The sequence below is a fragment of the Oryctolagus cuniculus genome, chromosome 6 (genome assembly GCF_964237555.1).
Source record: "Oryctolagus cuniculus chromosome 6, mOryCun1.1, whole genome shotgun sequence".
In the NCBI taxonomy this organism is placed as follows: domain Eukaryota; kingdom Metazoa; phylum Chordata; class Mammalia; order Lagomorpha; family Leporidae; genus Oryctolagus; species Oryctolagus cuniculus.
The window spans coordinates 167,343,750-167,363,108 of record NC_091437.1 but is presented as its reverse complement, the minus strand read 5'-3'; the positions used below and the strand labels follow the sequence as shown (position 1 = coordinate 167,363,108).

The window sequence follows — 19,359 nt, the reverse complement described above, 5'->3', positions numbered from 1 at the left end:
AGCCTTCCTTTCACTTTTTTAGATGTATTTGTTCAAAAGGCAGAGTGACGAAGACCTCCCACCCATCGATTCACTCCCCCAAACGCTTCCAACAGCCAGAGCTGCGCCAGCTCCACCGGGTCTCCCCGACGGGCGCCTTAGCGAGGAGCAGGCTGGGAAGTGCAGCTGGCGCTGGGGCGCGACGCGGGCTCCCTGCTCCGGCCCGGGGCCTGCTGTCCGGTTTGCACACAGAGGCTGCGGCCACCCACCGGGCGGCTCCAGTGCGTCAGCAGTGCGGCGGCGGCCGGGCCCGGCTGCGGACACCCCAGGCGTCCCGTCCTTCCCGGCGGCCTTGTTAGTGCAGCAGCAGTCCTGTCGGCCATGGCGTGGACCTGCTCTCGTGTAACTCACCTGTGACCCGCGGCACGGCAGATCCTCCAGGACGCCGCCGCCTGCCTCTCGGAGGACCCGCAGGCACGGCTGGCCCGGCGGTGGCCTCTACACGCCGGAGCCTCGTCTTGGTCCTGGTCCTGCGCTCACCGGAGCGGAAGTGAACCGCAGGTGTTGAGAGCAGGTCGGTTCCGAGAGCTGCGGTGGGACAAGAGGAAGCCCGGCTCCGGGAGTTCAGGCGGGAGCTGCCCATGTGCCACGGCCCTCGCGTGTGCTCTTGTCCTCAGTAAAGCATCTGGTCAGTAGTAACTCCTTGGCACCGACACAGCCGCCAGAGGCCGTTTCGGGGACACACGGCCGCTTTCCCTCCAGGTCACGGCGCACCCAGCCCCCGCCATGCCCAACAAAACCTGCCGGATGCAGCAGCTGTTCAACTCTGCCTGTGAAAAACGTGCTGCTGTCGACGCGAGGCTGGGCGGCGGGATCTGAGCGTCGGATGATCGGGAAGCTGTCGACGCTAGAATCAGCCCGTTTGAGCTGTGTGGTTTTCAGAAGTTCCACTCAGGGACCAAGCTTGGCCTTGGAGCAGGGAGGACGCTTAACAATAATTAGTATGCGAGAGGGACAGAAAACTCCCAACGGCTGGCTCACACCCAGACACCAGCAGCAGCCGGGGTGGGGGCCCGGGCCTGGAGCCAAGAGCCCGGCGGCCGCGTCACCATGGCGGCTTTCCAGGTCTGCACCGGCAGGAAGCTGGAGTCGGCGGCGGGGACCCAGGCGTGGGAGCCACGTGCAGCCCTGGTCACCAGCTCCCTGTAACCTGTCCCGCCGTGGCCAGCCGCGAGCTGCGTGTCGGCGTCCAGGTGGCAGTGGGTCCAGGGCCAGAACTCTGACCTCGGGAGCAGCCCCCGCCGCAGCCCATGGCTCTGCCTGTTCTTGACACTGCGCGTGCAGGGAGACACACGGCGCCGGCCCCGGCTGCCCAGCGTCCCACTGCGCGTGCCCCCGGCCCTGCCATCCCGTAGCTGTGTCCCTGCTTATGGCTGAAAATACTTTTTTTTAAAAATTATTTATTTGAAGTAATTAGAAAGGGAGAGACAGGCGGAGAAACTTCCATTCTGGTTCACTCCCCAAATGGCTGCCATGGCCAGGACTGGGCCAGGCCAAAGCCAGAGGCCAGGAGCTTCACCCAGGTCTCCCATGCAGGTGCAGGGGCCCAAGGACTTGGGCCATCCTCCGCTGCTTTCCCAGGTGTATCAGGAGGGAGCTGGATCAGAAGTGGAGCAGCCAGTGCCCACGCGGGATGCCGGCGGTGCAGATGGCATTTTAACCAGCTACGCCACAGTTCTGGCACTCAAAATACCAGCCAGCATTGTGGTGCAGTGGGTTAGGCTACGACTTCCGATGCTGACATCCCACGTGAGGGCTGGCTCCCTGCTGATGGCCGGGGAAGGCAGCAGATGATGGACTCAGTGCTTGGGCCCCTGCACCCACACGGGATGGAGCTGCTGGCTCCTGGCTGGCCCAGCCCTGGCCATTGTGGTCATCTGAGTTGTGACCTAGTGGATGGAAGATACCTTTCTCTGTCCTCCCTGAAACTGCCTTTCAAACAAATAAATAGTTAGCCTTTTGCTAAGATCAAGTGTAGGATCTGTCCTCATCAGTTTAACAGTTAAAAACCACCCCCCTGCCTGAGTAGACCACTGTTCTCAGCCACTAACCCCATGGAGGTTTGGGGGCCTGGGCTGCTGGCACCGTCGGCGTCTGTGGGTTGTGCTGCCGCGGCTGCTTATATACAAGTGTTTGAGTGCCTGCTCCCGATTTCTTTAAGATTTATGTTTATTTATTTGAAAGAGTTACAGAGAGAGGTAGAGCTGGCCGGCGGGGGAGTCTTCCATCTGCTGGGTCACTCCCCACCAGACCGCAACGGCCAGAGCTGGGCTGACCCGAAGCCAGGAGCCAGGTCTCCCATGTGGGTGCAGGGGCCCGAGGACTTGGGCCATCTTCCACTGCTTTCCCAGGCCACAGCAGAGAGCTGGCTTGGAAGAGGAGCAGCCGGGACTCGGACCGGCGCCCATGTGGGATGCTGGTGCCGCAGGCGGAGGCTTAACCCACTACACCAGTGCCGGCCCCGGGGTCTGGTTTTCAGTTTCTGCAGACGTAAGCTGAGGCTCTGGTGGGGGCTGCAGGAGCTTCCCCAGTCTGGGGAGAGCTGTGTCGGGGGGGGGCTTTCCGCTCGGTTAGTGGTCTTTGCTTTCCCTCGGTCTTCCCAGCGTTCCCTTGGCTACACTGAGGGCTGGGTGTTCCATCTGTTGCTGCTGGTGGGAATAAATTTCATTGATGTGTTCCCTTTCTGGTCTGCTCACTGCCCGGTACAGGAAAACAGCTGACACCTGTATTCCGGACCGGTGCCCTCCGACCACTGAGTGCACCCGCAGCTCTGGGCGCCGGGGGACCCGCTGGGCGCGCCCTGCAGACCAGGGCAGCAGCAAACCTGCCGTCACGCCTCTCCTTCCCGCTCCCGTGGTGCCGCCTGCTGGCGGGAGCCTCCCGCGCCTGGCCGGGCAGCCCCTGCTCCGCTCCCTGGCCTTGGGGAACTGGCTGGGACCCTCTCAGGTGTGGTGCAGGACGGCAGTGCCGCCGTCCTGAAGATTCACGCTGGGCCGGCGCCGCGGCGTAGCAGGCCAGGCCGACGCCGGGGGCGCCAGCGCCCCACAGGAGAGCCACGTGTGTCCCGGCTGCTCTTCCAATCCCGCTCTCTGCTGCTGCCTGGGAAAGCGGAACGCGGCCCGCGTCCGTGAGACTGGAGGAAGCTCCTGGCTCCTGACAGGCCCAGCTCCGGCCGTCGTGGCCGTCTGGGGAGTGAACCAGCAGATGGAGACCTTTCGCGGTCCCTCTCTCTCTGCCTCTCAAATAATCTTTAGGGAAAAAAAAAAAAAAAAAAAAAAAAGAAAAACAACTTCGTGCCTGCCAGCTCGGGGACAGGTGTGCTCAGGTCCTTCCCTGGGAAGCCTGCGGCTGCCGCCGACCCCCAGCAGGGCCACAGCCACGCTCAAGGTTCCACAGCGGCAGAAGGCCAACCACGCGGCTTCCTGCCCCCCCCCCCCCGTGCGCGCGGAGGCGGCGCGTGCGGCCCACGCGGCTCACTCTGGGCCGTGGACGCGCCGGTGCTGGATGAGGTGGAAGCTCAGGCGGAAGGCCCTCCCGCAGTCCGTGCAGCGGAAGGGCTTCTCGCCCGTGTGCAGCCTCTGGTGCCGGAAGAAGCCCGAGAGCGCCCGGAAGGCGCGGCCGCAGTGCCCGCACTCGTGGGGCTTCTCCCCGGTGTGGATCCTGCGGTGCTCGCTGAGGAAGGAGCTGCGGCTGAAGGCGCGGCCGCAGTCGCCGCACTCGTAGGGCCGCTCCCCGGTGTGCACGCGCTGGTGCTGCAGGAGGTTGGAGCTCTGGCTGAAGGCCTTGCCGCACTCCGGGCACGCGTACGGGTTCTCCCCGTGGTGCACGCGCTGGTGCCGCACCACGTTGGAGCTGTGCACGAAGGCCTTCCCGCACTCCCGACACGCGTACAGCCGCTCCCCAGTGTGGCTCCGCTGGTGCTTGGCGGCGTCCGAGCGCTGCCCGAAGGCCTTGCCGCACTCGGCACACGCGTACGGCTTCTCCCCGGTGTGCGTCCGCTGGTGGCGGATGAGGTTGAAGCTCTGGCTGAAGGCCTTGCCGCACTCCGTGCACACGTACGGCTTCTCGCCGCTGTGCACGCGCTGGTGCCGGACCACGTGCGAGCTGTGCACGAAGGCCTTGCCGCAGTCGCCGCACTCGTAGGGCTTCTCCCCGGCGTGGGCGCGCTGGTGCCTCGCCACGGCCGAGCAGCATGCGAAGCTGCGCCCACAGGCGCCGCACGCGAACGGCCGCCCTCCGGGCCCCGCCGCAGGGCCCGCGCTCAAGGGGACGTCGGAGCCGGCCGCACCACCTCCGCGGCCAGTCTGCCCCGCCGCGTTCTCACCGCCCACGGGCACCTGCGGGGCCCCTCCGGGCCTCCCTCCAGCTTCCGCATCTTCACAAAGGCCGGGGGTCTCCAGCGTGGGCGTCTCCTCTACGCTCGCAGCTGCCTGCCGGGCAGCCGGGCTGCCACGTGGGGCCTGTGCTGGAAGACACACGTGCACCGCGTCAGGAGCGGAAACGCCACGTCCCGATCGCAGGCGCAGGCAGGGGAGGGTGAGGTTGGCATCGGTGGCGAGGGCGGGGCGGCAGGCACTGCACCGGCCTGCCTCGCGGGCTCCCGGCAGGGACAGGCTGGGGACAGCCGGCCGCACTCCTTCCCTGTGAGGACCGGCCCGGGGACACAGGTTCCGGGCAAGCCCTCCTTCCGCCATCTGCCTGGAGAGCCACGGAGATGGGGAGGAGCGCGCGTGGGGCCGCGGCCTCGCCCCAGCTTCCTCCTCAGCCCGTGGGGCCCTGGGACAGCTCGCTCCACCCGCAGCCCCCAGGCTCAGAATTCACCCTGAGCGCTGGGCCGCCGCCCGGGGCTGGGGGCCGGGCAGCGGGCCAAGCGCATGTGCGGGTCCTCGTGGGCTCGGGGCAGATCCTGGCCACTGAGGAGCTTTGGGGAGGCGGCGGCACGGGGGGCTCAATGTAGCCCCCGAGCGCGTGGCGGCAAGGCTGCGGCAGGGGCCCGGGGCGGCGCTCGGATGGAGGCCCCTGCCTGTCTGCAGAGCTGCGAGGTCAGAACTCCCCCACAGGTCTGGTTACGGGGCAGGTGTCCACCAGGACCGCAGCGGCCTTCAGGTCCGCGCCCCCCCCCCCCCAGGCCCTGCATCCTGCAGCCCCTGCACGGGCTCAGGAGACCCCCACGGGCCCGAACCATAAAACACGCAGGCCAGGTGCTGGGGACCACCCTACAGTGCCAGGGCAGTGCCCTCCGCGAGTGCTCGCCCGGCCCGGATCCCACGTACCAGGGTGGACAGAAGTCCCGAAAGCAGAACCTGTGGCTGTGTGACTTCTAACCAAGAACCCGGCTGCTGCTGGGACAGAGGCCGCCATCGCACACAGAGGCCAGGAGACCCGAGGGCTGCTGCCGGGACAGAGGCCGCCATCGCACACAGAGGCCGCGAGACCCGAGGGCTGCTGCCGGGACAGAGGCCGCCATCGCACACAGAGGCCGCGAGACCCGAGGGCTGCTGCCGGGACAGAGGCCGCCATCGCACACAGAGGCCGCGAGGCCCGAGGGCTGCTGCCGGGACAGAGGCCGCCATCGCACACAGAGGCCGCCATCGCACACAGAGGCCAGGAGACCCGAGGGCTGCTGCCGGGACAGAGGCCGCCATCGCACACAGAGGCCAGGAGACCCGAGGGCTGCTGCCGGGACAGAGGCCGCCATCGCACACAGAGGCCGCCATCGCACACAGAGGCCAGGAGACCCGAGGGCTACTGCCGGGACAGAAGCCGCCATCGCACACAGGCCGCGAGACCTGAGGATCACCTCGGGCTGCCCTGCCTCCTGCGGCAGGACGACCCGCCTGCGTCAGCGCGGGCGTGGTGCCCCGCGTTCCTCTCCACGTGAGGTGCTGCCACCTGCCTGCCCCCCACGCCGAGCGCCAGCGCCTGCTGCGGTGATGTGTGGCCCGGACGCAGGCCGCATGTGCACACGACGCAGACCCCACAAGGGAGGGACAGGCACAGCCTAGGCCCCCAGAGTGGCTCTGCGATTGCGCCCCTGGGCCGCTCCCTCCTCACCGTCCCCCAGTGGGTGCTGGGAATTCGGGGAGACACAGGCGAGTCGGGGTGGGGTACAGGGGCGCCTTTTCTACTCGGCCCCCGCGGCTGACCGGCAGTCACCAGTAAGATCGGGAGAAACTTCAGACCGCATTTCTGGGCTAAGGGAGGACTCGCTGTGCAGTGATTCAGTCACAGACCGGCCCGTGGCTGTGACAGCCGGCAAACGTGGTCTTAACCTCCAGAAGGGAGGGCGCCCGAGAGGCCGGGGGGCCGGAGGGCGCCCGTCGCTCGTCAAACCCTCCTGGACAAACCGAGCCAGGTGCAGGCGCCCTGGGCGTCTCCAGCGGGCTGGGAGGGGCCGGGGAGAGTGAGGCCAGGGCCCACAGTGCAGCGAGTGCGTGAGCCGAGGCCTGGGCCGGGGCAGCCGAGCAGCGCAGCAGGCGGGGCCCCCTGCCCGGTGCCCCTCGCGCCCCTCACCTGCAGGCGCCTCCATCAGCTCTCCCTCTCCGTGGCGCCCGGGATCCAGGCCTGGCCGCCCTGCTCCTCCATCCTCCTCGCAGACCAGCGGCCGGGAACGGACGCCGCTAGGGGAAGAGATGGGAACACGGGACCCTGAGGGCAGGAGGGCCCTGCACGGGAGGGCCGAGGGAGCCGGGCCCTGCAGTGACTCCTCCTCAGCTCCGCGAGCAAGCTCCAGGCCCAGAACAGAAACAAGTACTTGCTACCAGATCCCAGAGCCGAAGCTGGTAAGGCCTCTACACGCCAGACAGCGCGAGAAACTGGCACACGCGAGAAAAACAAGTGGGCGACGGGTTTTTAAACCCCCCCTCATTTTCAGTGCAGGGTGTCCCCACCCCGCATCACAGCGCCTGCCCGAGATCCCACCCCTGCCCCCCAGGACATAGGTGAGGGCTCAAGTACCCGGGCCCCGTCACCCACCAGGGACCCAGATGGAGCACGTGGGCCCCGTCACCCACCAGGGACCCGGATGGAGCACGTGGGCCCCGTCACCCACCAGGGACCCGGATGGAGCACGTGGGCCCCGTCACCCACCAGGGACCCGGACGGAGCACGTGGGACCCCGTCACCCACCGGGAGACCCGGACGGAGCACGTGGGCCCCGTCACCCACCGGGGACCCGGACGGAGCACGTGGGCCCCGTCACCCACCGGGGACCCGGACAGAGCACGTGAGCCCTGCCACCCATCGGGAGACCCGGACGGAGCACCCGGGGCCCCGTCACTGGGAGACCCGGTGGGGTTCTGGGCCCCTGCCACCCACCGGGAGACCCGGGGCCTCGTCACCCACTGGAGACCCGGATGGGGTCTGGGCTTCTGGCTTCAGCCTGAGCCAACCCCGGCTGTTGTGGCATTGAGGGGTCTCTCTCTCTCTCTCTCTCTTTCCGATTTTCAGATAAATGAAAATGGTTTTTAGAAAATGCGATTTTTTTTCTCAGAAAGTCGATTTCTGAAAACGAGCAGCTTACGAGCAAGGCTGCGAGGGCACCGGCGCTGCGCTCGGCGGGCTCGAGTCCTGGCGCGGACGCCCGGCCCCAGCAGCCGACGCGGAGCAGACCCCGCGCGGCCGCGCCCACCCGCCCCGCACGCCCGGCCCCCGCCTCCGCCTCGCGCAGGAGACACCGCCCGGCCCTCACCTGCCGCTCGGCCGCGCCGGAAGCGCCGTCGACGTCGCCTAGCGGCTCGGGCACTTCCGGCGGCGCTCTGGGCCTCGGGAGGACCGCGACTCTGCTGCCGGTTTCCCCCTCGAGTCCGGCGTCCAGTGTGGCCCCGCGGCCCCTGCGGAGGGACGGGAGGGAGGGACGAGCGCGTGCGGGCGCGGGGCGGGCTGGGCTGGGTGTCCGCCGCCGCCTGCGGGGGCCGACGTGCGGGCTGGGTGTCCCGCGGCAGCTTGCGGGGGCCGAGGTGCGGGCGGGGCGTCCGCAGCCGCTTGCGGGGGCCGAGGTGCGGGCGGGGCGTCCGCAGCCTCCCGCGGGCCGAGGTGCGGGCGGGGCGTCCCGCAGCAGCTTGCGGGGGCCGAGGTGCGGGCGGGGTGTCCGCCGCCGCCTGCGGGGCCGAGGTGCGGGGGGGGGCGTCCCGCAGCAGCTTGCGGGGGCCGAGGTGCGGGCGGGGCGTCCCGCGGCAGCTTGCGGGGGCCGAGGTGCGGGCGGGGCGTCCCGCAGCAGCTTGCGGGGGCCGAGGTGCGGGCGGGGCGTCCGCAGCCGCTTGCGGGGGCCGAGGTGCGGGCGGGGCGTCCGCAGCCTCCCGCGGGCCGAGGTGCGGGCGGGGCGTCCCGCAGCAGCTTGCGGGGTGCCGAGGTGCGGGCGGGGCGTCCGCAGCCTCCCGCGGGCCGAGGTGCGGGCGGGGCGTGCCCTGGGCTGCTCCCTGCACGCCTGCGGGCCATTTCTGCCGTAAACCTTTTCCTGCTGCCTCCGGCGCGGGGCCGGCAGCCGGGGTGGGGTGGGGGGGATGTGTGGCCTTCCAGCTGCAGATCACGGGCTGGGGAGTTGCAACACTGGAGTCTGTTCATTTCTGACACCCGCCCGGCCCTCCCTCCTGCCGCGTTCATGGCCCGCTGAGCAGCCACGTGGCCGGTGGTTGGTGTTGGGGGGCCCCAGTCCCTGCAGGACTGCGTGGAGCCCCGGGGGATGTTCCGACGTTGGGGCTGGCCCCTTCCCTGGCTGGTGGCTGGGACAGGTGCCCGGGGCAGCTTTGGGCAGCTTTGGGCTCTGCCCAGCATCAGGACAGAGGATTGCAGCAGGTGGTGTCAGTGAGATCCAACAGGGGTTCAGCTGTGCAGACACAGGGAGCAAGGAGATGGCCCACCCGCTGGTTCACTCCCCAGATGCCGGGCCAAACCAGGAGGAGCAGCTGCCTGCGGGCCTCCCTTGTGGGTGGCGGGGGCACTGGCAGGAAGCAAGGAACCAGGACTGGGGTCAGGGACTCTCATCGGGGCTGCGGGTGTCCCAAGCAGTGACTTCAGCCGGTGTGCAATGGCACCTCAGTGCTGTGACGAGTGACCTGCAGGTCCCCTGCCTGGGTGCGGGTACCCAGGGGCGAGTTCCAGCGTCCTCGGGTTCTGTCAGCGTGGTGGGTGGTCCCGTCCAGCCTGCTTTAGGGCGAGATGGGGGGAGGCAGCCTGTCTGCTGTGGAGCCCGGCCTCAGACCCGAGCTGAGACGTGGGCTCCCCTGTCCAGCCTGGGGCTCTCCCAGCGGCTGCCGGGCCTCCAGGTGTGCCCAGCAGCTGCACACCTCCCTCTCACGGCCTCCCGGGAGGGGGGGTCTGCTCCCTGGGCATAAGGGAACGGGGTGGCGAGGGCCTGGAAGCACACCCGAGCCCCAGAGGCCGGCCAGGAACCTGGAGCTCCCCACTTCCCACCCCTTCCTGTACAGTGACCGCTCACCATGCCTGGAAAAACCCAGAGTCCGAGAACCAGTGGCCACAGCAGGGCGATGCTGAGACTGGAGAGAGAGGCCGGCCAGGGCTACAAGCCTGGAGCACCCGAGACTCACAGGGGTCCTGGGAAGCCACAAGACAAGCGCCCTGGGGCATGGGGGTGGTGGCCCGGCAGGTAACGGCCACATGGCAGAGCTGCTGGTTGGGGTCCACCTCTGCTCCTGACCCAGCTTCCTGCTAATGCGCACCCTGGGAGGCAGCCGGAGGCGGCTCAGCGGGTGGGCCCCTGCCACCCACACGGGAGACCCAGATGGAGCCCTGTCGCTCCCCGTCTTCGTGGAGGAACGACACAGGACCCTGCGTTGTTCTTTCGTCTGCTCGGCCCTTCCCGGGTTTGCTGCTGGTTCTTCCTGGGTTGGCTACCGTCCCTCCACCTCCGTGGAGGGGCGGGCCCCCTGCCACTTTCCCCACTTCCGCGGGGGAGCGGCACACCGACGGCCGGCTCTCTCGGGGGCTGCTCAGATGTTCCTCAGGTGTTCCTGGTGCATGTTGTCTCTCTCCTCCTTTATAGTCCTCTTCACCAATCCGAACTCTGCTACCCACACGCCGAGTACGCTGCTCTCCTCCAATCAGGAGCAGGTCCTGCTGTTTATTGGTTGAACTGGAGGCAGCTGTGTAGAAGCTGTTTCCTCCTCTCCCAGCGCCATATTGTGGGAGAGCAGATGCATAGAATAAGTCTTAATTTCAGTAACTTAGTCTAGTCCGAGTTGCTCCCAGTTGCTACCCACAGATCCCCCTTTCTTTTTATTTTTTGGCGTTGATACGCGCCTGTCTTCGGTGCCCCGTGGCACACACTCTGCTCTGCTCGCTAGAGTTGCCCACAGGTGCTTACAAGCCCTAGCAATCAGGCAAACCGAATCCAAGCCTTCTCATTGCCGTCTTGTGGGGAGACTTATTGGTGTTGATAACGTGCCTGTCTTCGGTGACCTGCAGCCGCCCACAGGTGCTTATCGTCTTACTAATCAGGCAGACCGAATCCAAGCTCTCTCATTGCTGTGGTGTGGGGAGGCCTTATTTTTCTCTATTTCTCTATCTCCGGGCATTCCTATTTCTCCTATTTTACTTCTATCTGCCAACATTCCTATTTCTCTCATTTTACTTCTAAACTTCTATTTCTCTTATCCCCGCGGCTTCCCGGCGCCCGCCCCGAGGCTGCTTCTCGGTGCGCAGCTCGGCTTCGCGCGCTCCGCGGTCTCCACGCCCTTCGCACCCGCACCACGGCCTTCGCGCCCACACCACGGCCTTCGTGCCAGCCCCGCATTCCCTATCTATTCACGCCCTGTGCTCTCTCTGCACGTGGCGACTTCCGCGAATCACACAGCCTAGCTCACGTTTCCGCCACCGGTATCCAGTCTAAGTTCCCCGGGCTAACCTGGCGAATTCAACCTAGCTCACGTCTGCGCCTTTCGGTTTGGCTTCCCGTCTTTTGCTCCCTGGGCTAATCTGACGGATTCCAACCTGGCGGCCCACGTCTCTGCCTCTGGTTCCAGATTTTCGCCTTTTGTTCCCCGGGCTGACTTGAAGAATCCCAAGATAGCATATGTCTCCACTTCAGCCTGCCCTCGCGGCTTCATCCTCCCTAACATATTTTTCTCTACCCGGTATGTTTCCTAACTTTTCTTCCAACAACATTCCCCTCTCATTTCTCCTGGCTTCTCCCCACAGTCCGTATCCGAGTCTAAGTTTCTTTTAGGTTTCACTTTCACTTTCAACCTGCAGTCCGTTTCTGAGTCTAAGTTTCTTCTTGCTTTCACTTTCAATCCTAGCTTTCAATCCTAACTTCTTTCCCACAGTCTGTATCCGAGTCTATGCCTAGGCTTTCAATAGCTTCTTCCGGCACCTTTTCCGTCCGGCTTTTCCCTAGGCTCTTTGCTAGTCTCTCTCTCCGGTATTTTCCCACTTCTTCCCGTTTCTTCCCTCCTAGGTTTCCTATCCGAGTCACGGCACCATTATGTCGCTCCCCCTCTTCGTGGAGGAACGACACAGGACCCTGCGCTGTTCTTTCGTCTGCTCGGCCCTCCCCGGGTTTGCTGCTGGTTCTTCCCGGGTTGGCTACTATCCCTTCCACCTCCGTGGAAGGGCGGTTCCCCCTGGCCGCTTTCCCCACTTCCGCAGGGGAGCGGCACACCGCCGGCCGGCTCTCTCGGGGGCTGCACAGGTGTTCTTCAGGTGTTCCTGGTGCATGTTGTCTCTCTCCTCCTATATAGTCCTCTTCACCAATCCCAACTCTGCTACCCACACGCCGAGTACGCTGCTCTCCTCCAATCAGGAGCAGGTCCTGCAGTTTATTGGTTGAACTGGAGGCAGCTGTGTAGAAGCTGTTTCCTCCTCTCCCAGCGCCATATTGTGGGAGAGCAGATGCATAGAATAAGTCTTAATTCCAGTAACTTAGTCTAGTCCGAGTTGCTCCCAGTTGCTCCCCACAGAGCCCCGCTTTTGCAGGCATTTGGAGAGCGAACCTATGGTCAAGAGATTTCTCTCTCTATGACCCTCGGGGAAGCCCCAGGAAGCGGATTGTAGGCAGAGGGAGCCTCAATGCACCTGCACTTTGACAAGAGATAGTTTCTTGTTTGTTTTTTATTTGTGAGGTAGAGCTACAGAGAGGGAGAGGCAGAGAGAAAGGTCTTCAATACCCGAATGGCCGCAGTGGCCCGAGCCAGGAGCCTTTTCCAGGTTTCCCACGTGGGCGCAGGACCGGAAGATACAGTTTAACACTGGTAAGAGCCAAGCATGAGGGGCGCTCCCGCTGCCCGTGGGTGGCCTCGGGCACTCTGTGTACCCTGCAGGGCTCGGGGGGCCCTGCACAGCAGAACCGTGGCCACGTCCACCTGGCTCCGCCCCTACCCCAGGATACCCCTGCCTGGCGTGGTGCAGAGGGAGGCGCCCTCCTGGTCAGGACCTGTGAGGATCTCTGCGGGCAGGCGTGGGCACGGCCGGCTGAGCCCACATCCTGACCACACTGCTGGTTCAGGGGCCGGCATCCCATATGGGCTCCTGGGATGCACCTGGGGGCCAGCAGCAGACGGCCCCAGTGCCTGGGCCCCTGCATGCCTGGGGGGTCCTGGGTGGAGTTCCCACCCCCAGATGTTACAGGGATCACAGGATCTCTCTCCCTCTCTGCTTTGCAAGTAAAAATAAACCTCAGTCTCTGAGCCTGGCTTCCACGCATCCGACAGCCATGGCTGTTCCGGGCCAGGTTGCCCCTGGCGCTCCTGGGTGGGGGGCACAGGGTCATGGCCCATGGCCAGCGTGACCGGCAGGCAGCACAAACCAGACACAGGTCAGGAAGGAGCCACAGAGCGAGTGCCCTGTGAAGCACCCGGGCTGAGGGTCTGAAGGCCCCCGCATTAGGCCATTTTGCCCCAACCTTGAACCAGGCCAGCTGCCAGGCCCCGCCCCCAAGGCGTCCAGGGGCCTCTTCAAGGTTGGTCTAGGACGTTGGGGCCACCCACAGCTGGGGTGGGGCTCGAGGCGGGGGGGGGACAGTTCCCACAGAGGCATGGTGTCTGTGTGGCTGCACCGCGCGGTGGTTACTAAGGCAGGGCAGGCAGCCATCTGACCTCGTCCTCAGGCAGAGCCTGACCCCACAGCCACAGCCCTAGCCCCGCGGCTATGTCCAGCGCGCAGCCTGGCCTCCAGTCCCCACCGGAGCAAGGCCTGCTGGGGTCTCAGGGCTGCAGGTCAGGGCTGGGGCTGTGAGGCCAGAGATCCCAGCTTCTGTCACCACCCATGTGCGAGTCAGGGGACATCCCTGGGGTCATGTGCGCCCTAGGCACAGGCGACACTGGACATGGCGGGGCACCCAGACACAGGCAGGGTGGTGGCCTGCACGTCCAGCCGGACCAGTAACCTGGCTGCCCTGGGGCCAGGCGCAGGGCTGTGGGTGTCACTGGGGAGCCTCTGGAGGGGTGGGGTCCCCGGAGCAGGACAGGGCGCTGTTACTCGCAGCCAGCTGAGCTCCTGTCTGGCGCAGGGGCTGGGAGCCACCCGGGCACCCCTTCTTCCGAAGCCCACCAGGTGTGCGGGCAAGGGGTGGGGCGCGACCCGACCGGAGGAACCGGCTGTCTGAAAAGGAGCCCCATGACCAGGGCGGAGGGCAGGCGGCACGCGGCGCCTGTGCGGGCCCCTGGCCGCCCGCCCGTCCTGGGGCCGGGGCGGCAGGCTGCGGGGGACCCGCGGGAGCCCTCCGGCCTTGCGCGGGCACAGCCGGCTCCCCTCGGCATCGGTCAGGAGGACTTACTGGGGCTCGGGGCGCCGCCTACTCGCGGGAGTGGACGCGCTGGTGCTGGATGAGCTGCGAGCTCTGGCCGAAGGCCTTCCCGCAGGCGCCGCAGGCGAACGGCTTCTCGCCGGTGTGGGCCCGCAGGTGGCGGAAGAAGTGCGAGCGGCCGCGGAAGGCCTTGCCGCACTGCGCGCACTCGTACGGCTTCTCGCCGGTGTGCACGCGCTGGTGCTCGATGAGCACCGAGCTCCAGATGAAGGCCTTGCCGCACTCGGGGCAGGCGTACGGCTTCTCGCCCGTGTGCAGCCGCTGGTGGCGCACCAGGTTGGAGCTCTGGCTGAAGGCCTGGCCGCAGTCGCCGCACTTGTAGGGCTTCTCGCCGTTGTGCGTGCGCAGGTGCTGCGTGAAGTGCGAGCTGTGGCTGAAGGCGCGGCCGCACTGGCCGCACTCGTACGGCTTCTCGCCGGTGTGCACGCGGCGGTGCTGGATGAAGCCGGACCAGCCGCGGAACGCCTTGCCGCACTCGGGGCAGGCGTACGGCTTCTCGCCCGTGTGGATGCGCTCGTGCTTCTGCAGCAGCGACCTGTACCGGAAGCTCTTGCCGCAGGCCTCGCAGCGGTGCGGCTTCGCCCCGCCCTCCGCGCGCGGCCCCAGCGGCCTGCGCCACGCGCCCGCGCACCTGGGGCCGCGGGGGAGGCTCTGCAGGAGGCTCCGCAGCGCCCCTCCCCCCCGGCCAGCCGCGTCCTGGGCAGTGTGGGCGCGCGGAGAGGGCGGGGCCTGCTCGGGCTCCGGGGCTGAAAGGAGAAAGGGCAGAGGCTGACCGTGCGACCACCCTGGCCCCCGCGGGGTGGGGCGAAGCCGCCTGGGGTCTGCAGAGGGCGGGGGTGCACAGGGCTGGACGCCGAGGGAGGCGCAGTGGCCAAGGGCAGCGGTGAGCAGAGGGAGCCCCGGGCAGACATGGGAGCAGAGGGACACGCGGCCAGGCTCCAGAGGACGCCCAGGGCCGCCCCGGCCCTGGTGGCAGCCTAAGCCCCGCCTCCCACCCCGGGGTGGTACTTCCTGAGGGTCCCTAATGACCCCTGGTTGCTGGTCTTGGGGTGCAGTGCTGCCCTGGGCGAGATCCCAGCCCATGGCAGGTGGGGGTGGGGGGCCGGGGTTGCTGCTCTGTTGCGTCCAGCTGGTGGCCACGAGGCCGGGGGGGGGGGGTCCACAGGAGGGGTCTGGGCTGCGTGGGCGGGGCACGCTCACCTGGCCAGGTGTCGCTGCCGATTCTGACTGGCTCTGCACCGCAGGGGTCCAGGTCGGCCGGCTGGGAGGGCCCCTCAGGGCTGCGGTGGGGGGAGCCTGGGGGGACAGGGGTCTGTGACTCACCCCCACCGGCTGGAGGGACCTCCCTCCTCTGAACCAGCCCAGCTGCACCCCAACAGCCTAGTGTCCCCCAGAAGGGCAGGGCAGTGACTCGGCGCCGTTGCTCACGGCTTCCCTGGCCGGGGACTGACCCCTCCCCATGGTGGGCCCTCCCTTGGCCTGAGATGAGCCTGGCCTGCTCTCACACCAGTGCCCGCCGGCTGGGCAAGTCCCAGCACAGCACCCAGGACAGGAAGCGGTCACCCTGGTGTGGCAATCACTGACGGGCGGGTCTGTGCCCCGGCTCAGCCATCACCCCAAGGGCACACGATGTGGCCGCTCCCCCAGGACATACACGCCCCTCAGCATGGGGGCTCCCCTTGCTGTTAGCTCAGCCGCCCTGACCCAACTGAGGGCGGCTCCTGGCACCCAGGCCGGGCAGCGCAGATGGAGCTGGGGTGGGGTGGGGCAGCCCCGGCCACACGCTGGGCGCGGATTCTCAGACCCCAGCTCAGAGCTGCTCCGTGGCCTGTTTCAAGAACCACACAGGGGCCAGCGCTGTGGCGTAGCGGGTAAAGCCGCCGCCTGCAGTGCCGGCATCCCATGTGGGCACTGGTCCAAGTCCCGGCTGCTCCACTTCCTACCCAGCTCTCTGCTGTGGCCTGGGAAAGCAGTAGAAGATGGCCCGAGTCCTTGGGCCCCTGTATCCGGGTGGGAGACCCAGAAGAAGCTCCTGGCTCCCGGCTCCAGATCAGCACAGCTCCGGCCGTTGTGGCCGATTGGGGAGTGACCCGTCGGATGGAAGACCTCTCTCTCTCTGCCTCTCCTCTCTCTGTGTAACTCTTTCAAATAAATAAATAAATCTTAGGAAAAAAAAACCCACACAGCCCTGTGTGGGGGGTGGAGGGGCACTCTGTGGTCCCTCTGCTCATCAGCCACGTCTGTGCCCCCCATGGGGGCCCCGAGCCTAGGAAGGGACCCCAGCCCCACTCCCAAGAGCCCTGAGGGCTGGGGCGGTCAGGAGACGGGGCGGCCATGACACTTCTCCCCGCTGTGTTGCCTTGGCCGGGGCGCACCTGGGCCCTCGGGGGGGCCTCTCCCGGGGTGGGGGCAGGCACAGGAGCCCCAGCAGCTGGAGGCCCGGCCACAGCGGCCCAGCTGAACCCCGACTCCAGCTCTGGAGGGGCAAGACAGCGATGCCGCCAACACAGCCAGGAGCAGAGCCTCCCCAAACCTCGGCCACGGCCGCGACGCCGGCGGGGCGCCAGGGTCTTCTCTCAAGCCCACGAAGGCCCCACCTTGGCTGGCACACAGCACAGAGCTCGCTGTCTCTGGGAGCCTGCGGGCCCAGCAGGTGGCTCTGCCCCCAGGCGTCCCACAGCCTGCCAGTGTGGCCGCCGCGCTGGGGTCGTCATTGCTAAGGGATCTGTGGCCCCCCAGCCACTCCTGATGCGCAGGCAGCTGAGACCTGCCTGGCCTGCCCACGTGTGGCCTCTGGGAGGTCGCCCACAGCACCTGGCAATCCTCAGGGTCACCCCAGTGCCACGATGCCCTCCTCCCGTAACGGGACCAGCATCTGCCTGTGGTCCTGCTCACGAGGGGGGTGGGGACGGAGCCTGAGGAGCCCCAGACCTCTGAGAGCCAGGGATGGGTGGAGCGAGGTCCGGTCCCTCAGGCCAGCCTGGCGTGAACTCTGGGCCACCAGGGCCCGTACCCGAGAGCCTGGGTTCATTCCAGGCTCCACGCCCGACTGCAGCCTCCCGCTAACGCAGAGCCTGGGTACAGCAGGTGGCGGCTCAGGTGCCTGGGGGCCCAGGAATGAGTTCCAGCCTCCCGGCTCCAGCTGGCTCAGCCCGGCTGTCGCAGGGAGTGGGGAGTGACCCGGCGGGCGGATCTCTTGGCTTCTTTCAAACAAGTTAAAAAGAACTATGGGCGCTACTGCCCTAGCTCTAGGACAGAACCTCGGAGGTGCGCCGTTTCGGGGCCACTTTTTCTCCCACTGGCCCCCGGGGAGCCCGGCAGCACCCCTCGGCGCTCTGCCCCAGGCCCCAGCCCTCCTGGCCCGGGGTGCGAAGCCCCAGCACCCGGGAAGCTGCGCGCGTCTGAGTACCATGTCGCAGGGCTGCGCGGTGCCGGGTGCCGGGTGTCCCTGGTGACGAGAGACTGGCGACAGGGGATGGGACAGGAGGGGGCTCCTCGGTGTGTCCCAGGGATGCCATCCTGCCTGACTCGCGGAAGCTGCACACGGGGACCTGGGAAACGAACGTCGAGGTGGACGAGGGCGTCGCCGGCGCCGCCCCAGCTCCCAGGCGCGGGCAGGTGTGCCAGGGTCTCCGCAGGGGACGAGCGCGCTTCCAGCCCACGGAGAACACCGCCCGCCCCCACCGCCCGGGCCGCGACAAGAGCTCGGCCAGGCGGTCCTGGAGGCGGCGCCGGGCCTCTCCCTCGGGGCAGCGGGCGCACGCGTTACCCCCGGCACAGCTCGCGAGCGCGCGTCCACGAGGGGCCCACGCACCCCTGCCCTGGCCGGGGGGCGGCGGCGAGCGCACGCCCCTCCCCTCAGGCTCGGCCGCAGAGTCCCGCGGCTTCGCGCGCCGGGGTGCGGGGCCGCGGGCAGTGATTGCGGGGCTCAGTCCCCCACCTGCCAAGTGGGGACCTCCGCGGCTCCCGCGAGGAAGGCGTCCCGGGGACGGACACTCGAGGCCCAGGAGCCCACCCTCGCCCCAGGCTCAGCCCGCGGCCAAGCACGGCGGCACTGGACGGCCCCAGGCTCCCGGCCGCCGCCCGCGCCCACTCACCTTCGGAGCGGGAGGCGGCCACCGCGCCGGCCGGAAGTGCAGCTGCCCCGCCCCGGCGCGCGCTTCCGGGACGCTCTGGGCTCGGAAGACCGCGCGCCTCGCTGGCCGCGCACGCGCACCTGCCGCGGATGCTCGGTGCCTGCCGGCCGCGGGGCGACCCCGCGCTGCGCTCTCCGCGGTCCGTTAATGTGGAGAGATGCCGGGTGGCCGGATCAGCCGCTGTCAGGGGAAGGTGCCCGTCCAACCCGCACCGAGCGCCGCGCGCGCGGCTCTGCAGAGGTCTGCGGGTCCGCGCCCGTGGTGGTCGTGCGTTGGACCGCAGAGCCCCTCGGTCAGCCCGCAGTTCGCCGGGACACTGCGGGAGGGCTGTGCCTGCTTCCTTGCCGGACTTCCCCAGCCCGTTCTTCCGAGTAGGCGGGACCCAGGGGACGTCCGTGCCCCCGCCCCGCGGAGGGGGCGTCCGGGAGGAAGAGACCCGAGACCCGGGCCGGTCAGGGAGGGTGGCGCTGGCCGCTCGCAGCTGGAGGAAAGGCGCCGCAGAGGCGCACGCGGAGAGCCCGGCCCTGCGCTGGACTCCTGGGCCGCCTGGGGCCCTGCCGGGTTTGTGTCGGCGCACGGGGGAGCGGGTGCAGGTGCACGCTCCTGCCTGGGCGGCCCCGCTGGGAACAGAGGCTAGGCCCTGGTCAGGCCCCCTCCCTGCGCCTGGTCCTGGGACGCCAGCAGCGGGGCCCTCAGTGGGCGGAGTCCGCATGTGCGGGAGCACGCAGCCGGGGCTCCCGGGCTGGCCAGGGGTCTCAGATGTGTGCGTGCCTGCGGGTGACAATGCCGCCGTGGCGACAGGAGCAGGGCTCCAGTGCCCGCCCCTCCCCGCGCGTGCGACCCGCAAAGCTGCGGGGAAGGAGTGCTGTCCTGCAGGGGCGGGGCGATCGTGCCCGCCCAGGGCCGGGGGCTCCCGACCACACGCGTGGGCCCTGGTTTCGCAGGAGGGAAGCCGGACGCGGGACCCCTACCCCGCACGACGGCACTCTGCCGGCTTGGATCCGCTTGTTCGGGTTTTGCTTTTTAAGAAACGATCGGAGCCCTGCGCTGTGGCGTAGCGGGTGAAGCCTCCACCAGCGACACGGGCTCGAGTCCCTGCTGCTTCGCCGAGCTGACCCCCGGGGGATGTGGGGGAGCTGACCCCGGGGAGATGTGGGGGAGCTGACCCCCGGGGGATGTGGGGCGGGGTCTGTCGCTGGTGGCCTAGCAGCTCCTTCTGAAACTCGGCTTGCAGATATATCTGCCGGCCCCAACCTGGTGCGCAAGGGGCCATTGGGCCTCCCACTCTCAAAGGGACTGGTGCCCCGGCCCCCGCTGAGCGGGCGGCTTGCCTGCTCCCACAGGCGGCGACCGAAGGGCCACACTGGCAGGAATCGTCCCTTGTTGGGAGCGACTGCCCTGCAGGAAGGCTGAGTGGGCAAGGCC

General features: G+C 67.7%; 1 protein-coding gene across 1 annotated transcript; it reads right to left on the bottom strand.

The window, feature by feature from the left end:
* Positions 1–2,190: 2,190 nt before the first annotated feature.
* LOC127489887 (zinc finger protein 345) lies at positions 2,191–18,691 on the bottom strand. The gene is made up of 4 exons (XM_051841837.2): positions 17,896–18,691; positions 14,999–15,094; positions 13,815–14,544; positions 2,191–4,212 (listed from the first exon to the last, which is right to left on the bottom strand). Exons 1-4 carry the CDS (start codon positions 18,644–18,646, stop codon positions 3,513–3,515), a joined length of 2,277 nt encoding a protein of 758 aa, XP_051697797.2. The 5' UTR covers positions 18,647–18,691; the 3' UTR covers positions 2,191–3,512.
* Between the last annotated feature and the right edge of the window lie 668 nt (positions 18,692–19,359).

Coding starts and splice junctions, on each gene's coding strand:
- LOC127489887 (XM_051841837.2), bottom strand. CDS start 18,646: ATGCGGACTCCGCCCACTGAGGGCCCCGCTGCTGGCGTCCCAGGACCA. Junction 14,545..14,998: donor CGGCAGCGACACCTGGCCAG/GTGAGCGTGCCC, acceptor TTCTCCTTTCAG/CCCCGGAGCCCGAGCAGGCC. Junction 4,213..13,814: donor CAGAGCTCGCAGCTCATCCA/GCACCAGCGCGT, acceptor GGCCGTGGCGAG/GCACCAGCGCGCCCACGCCG.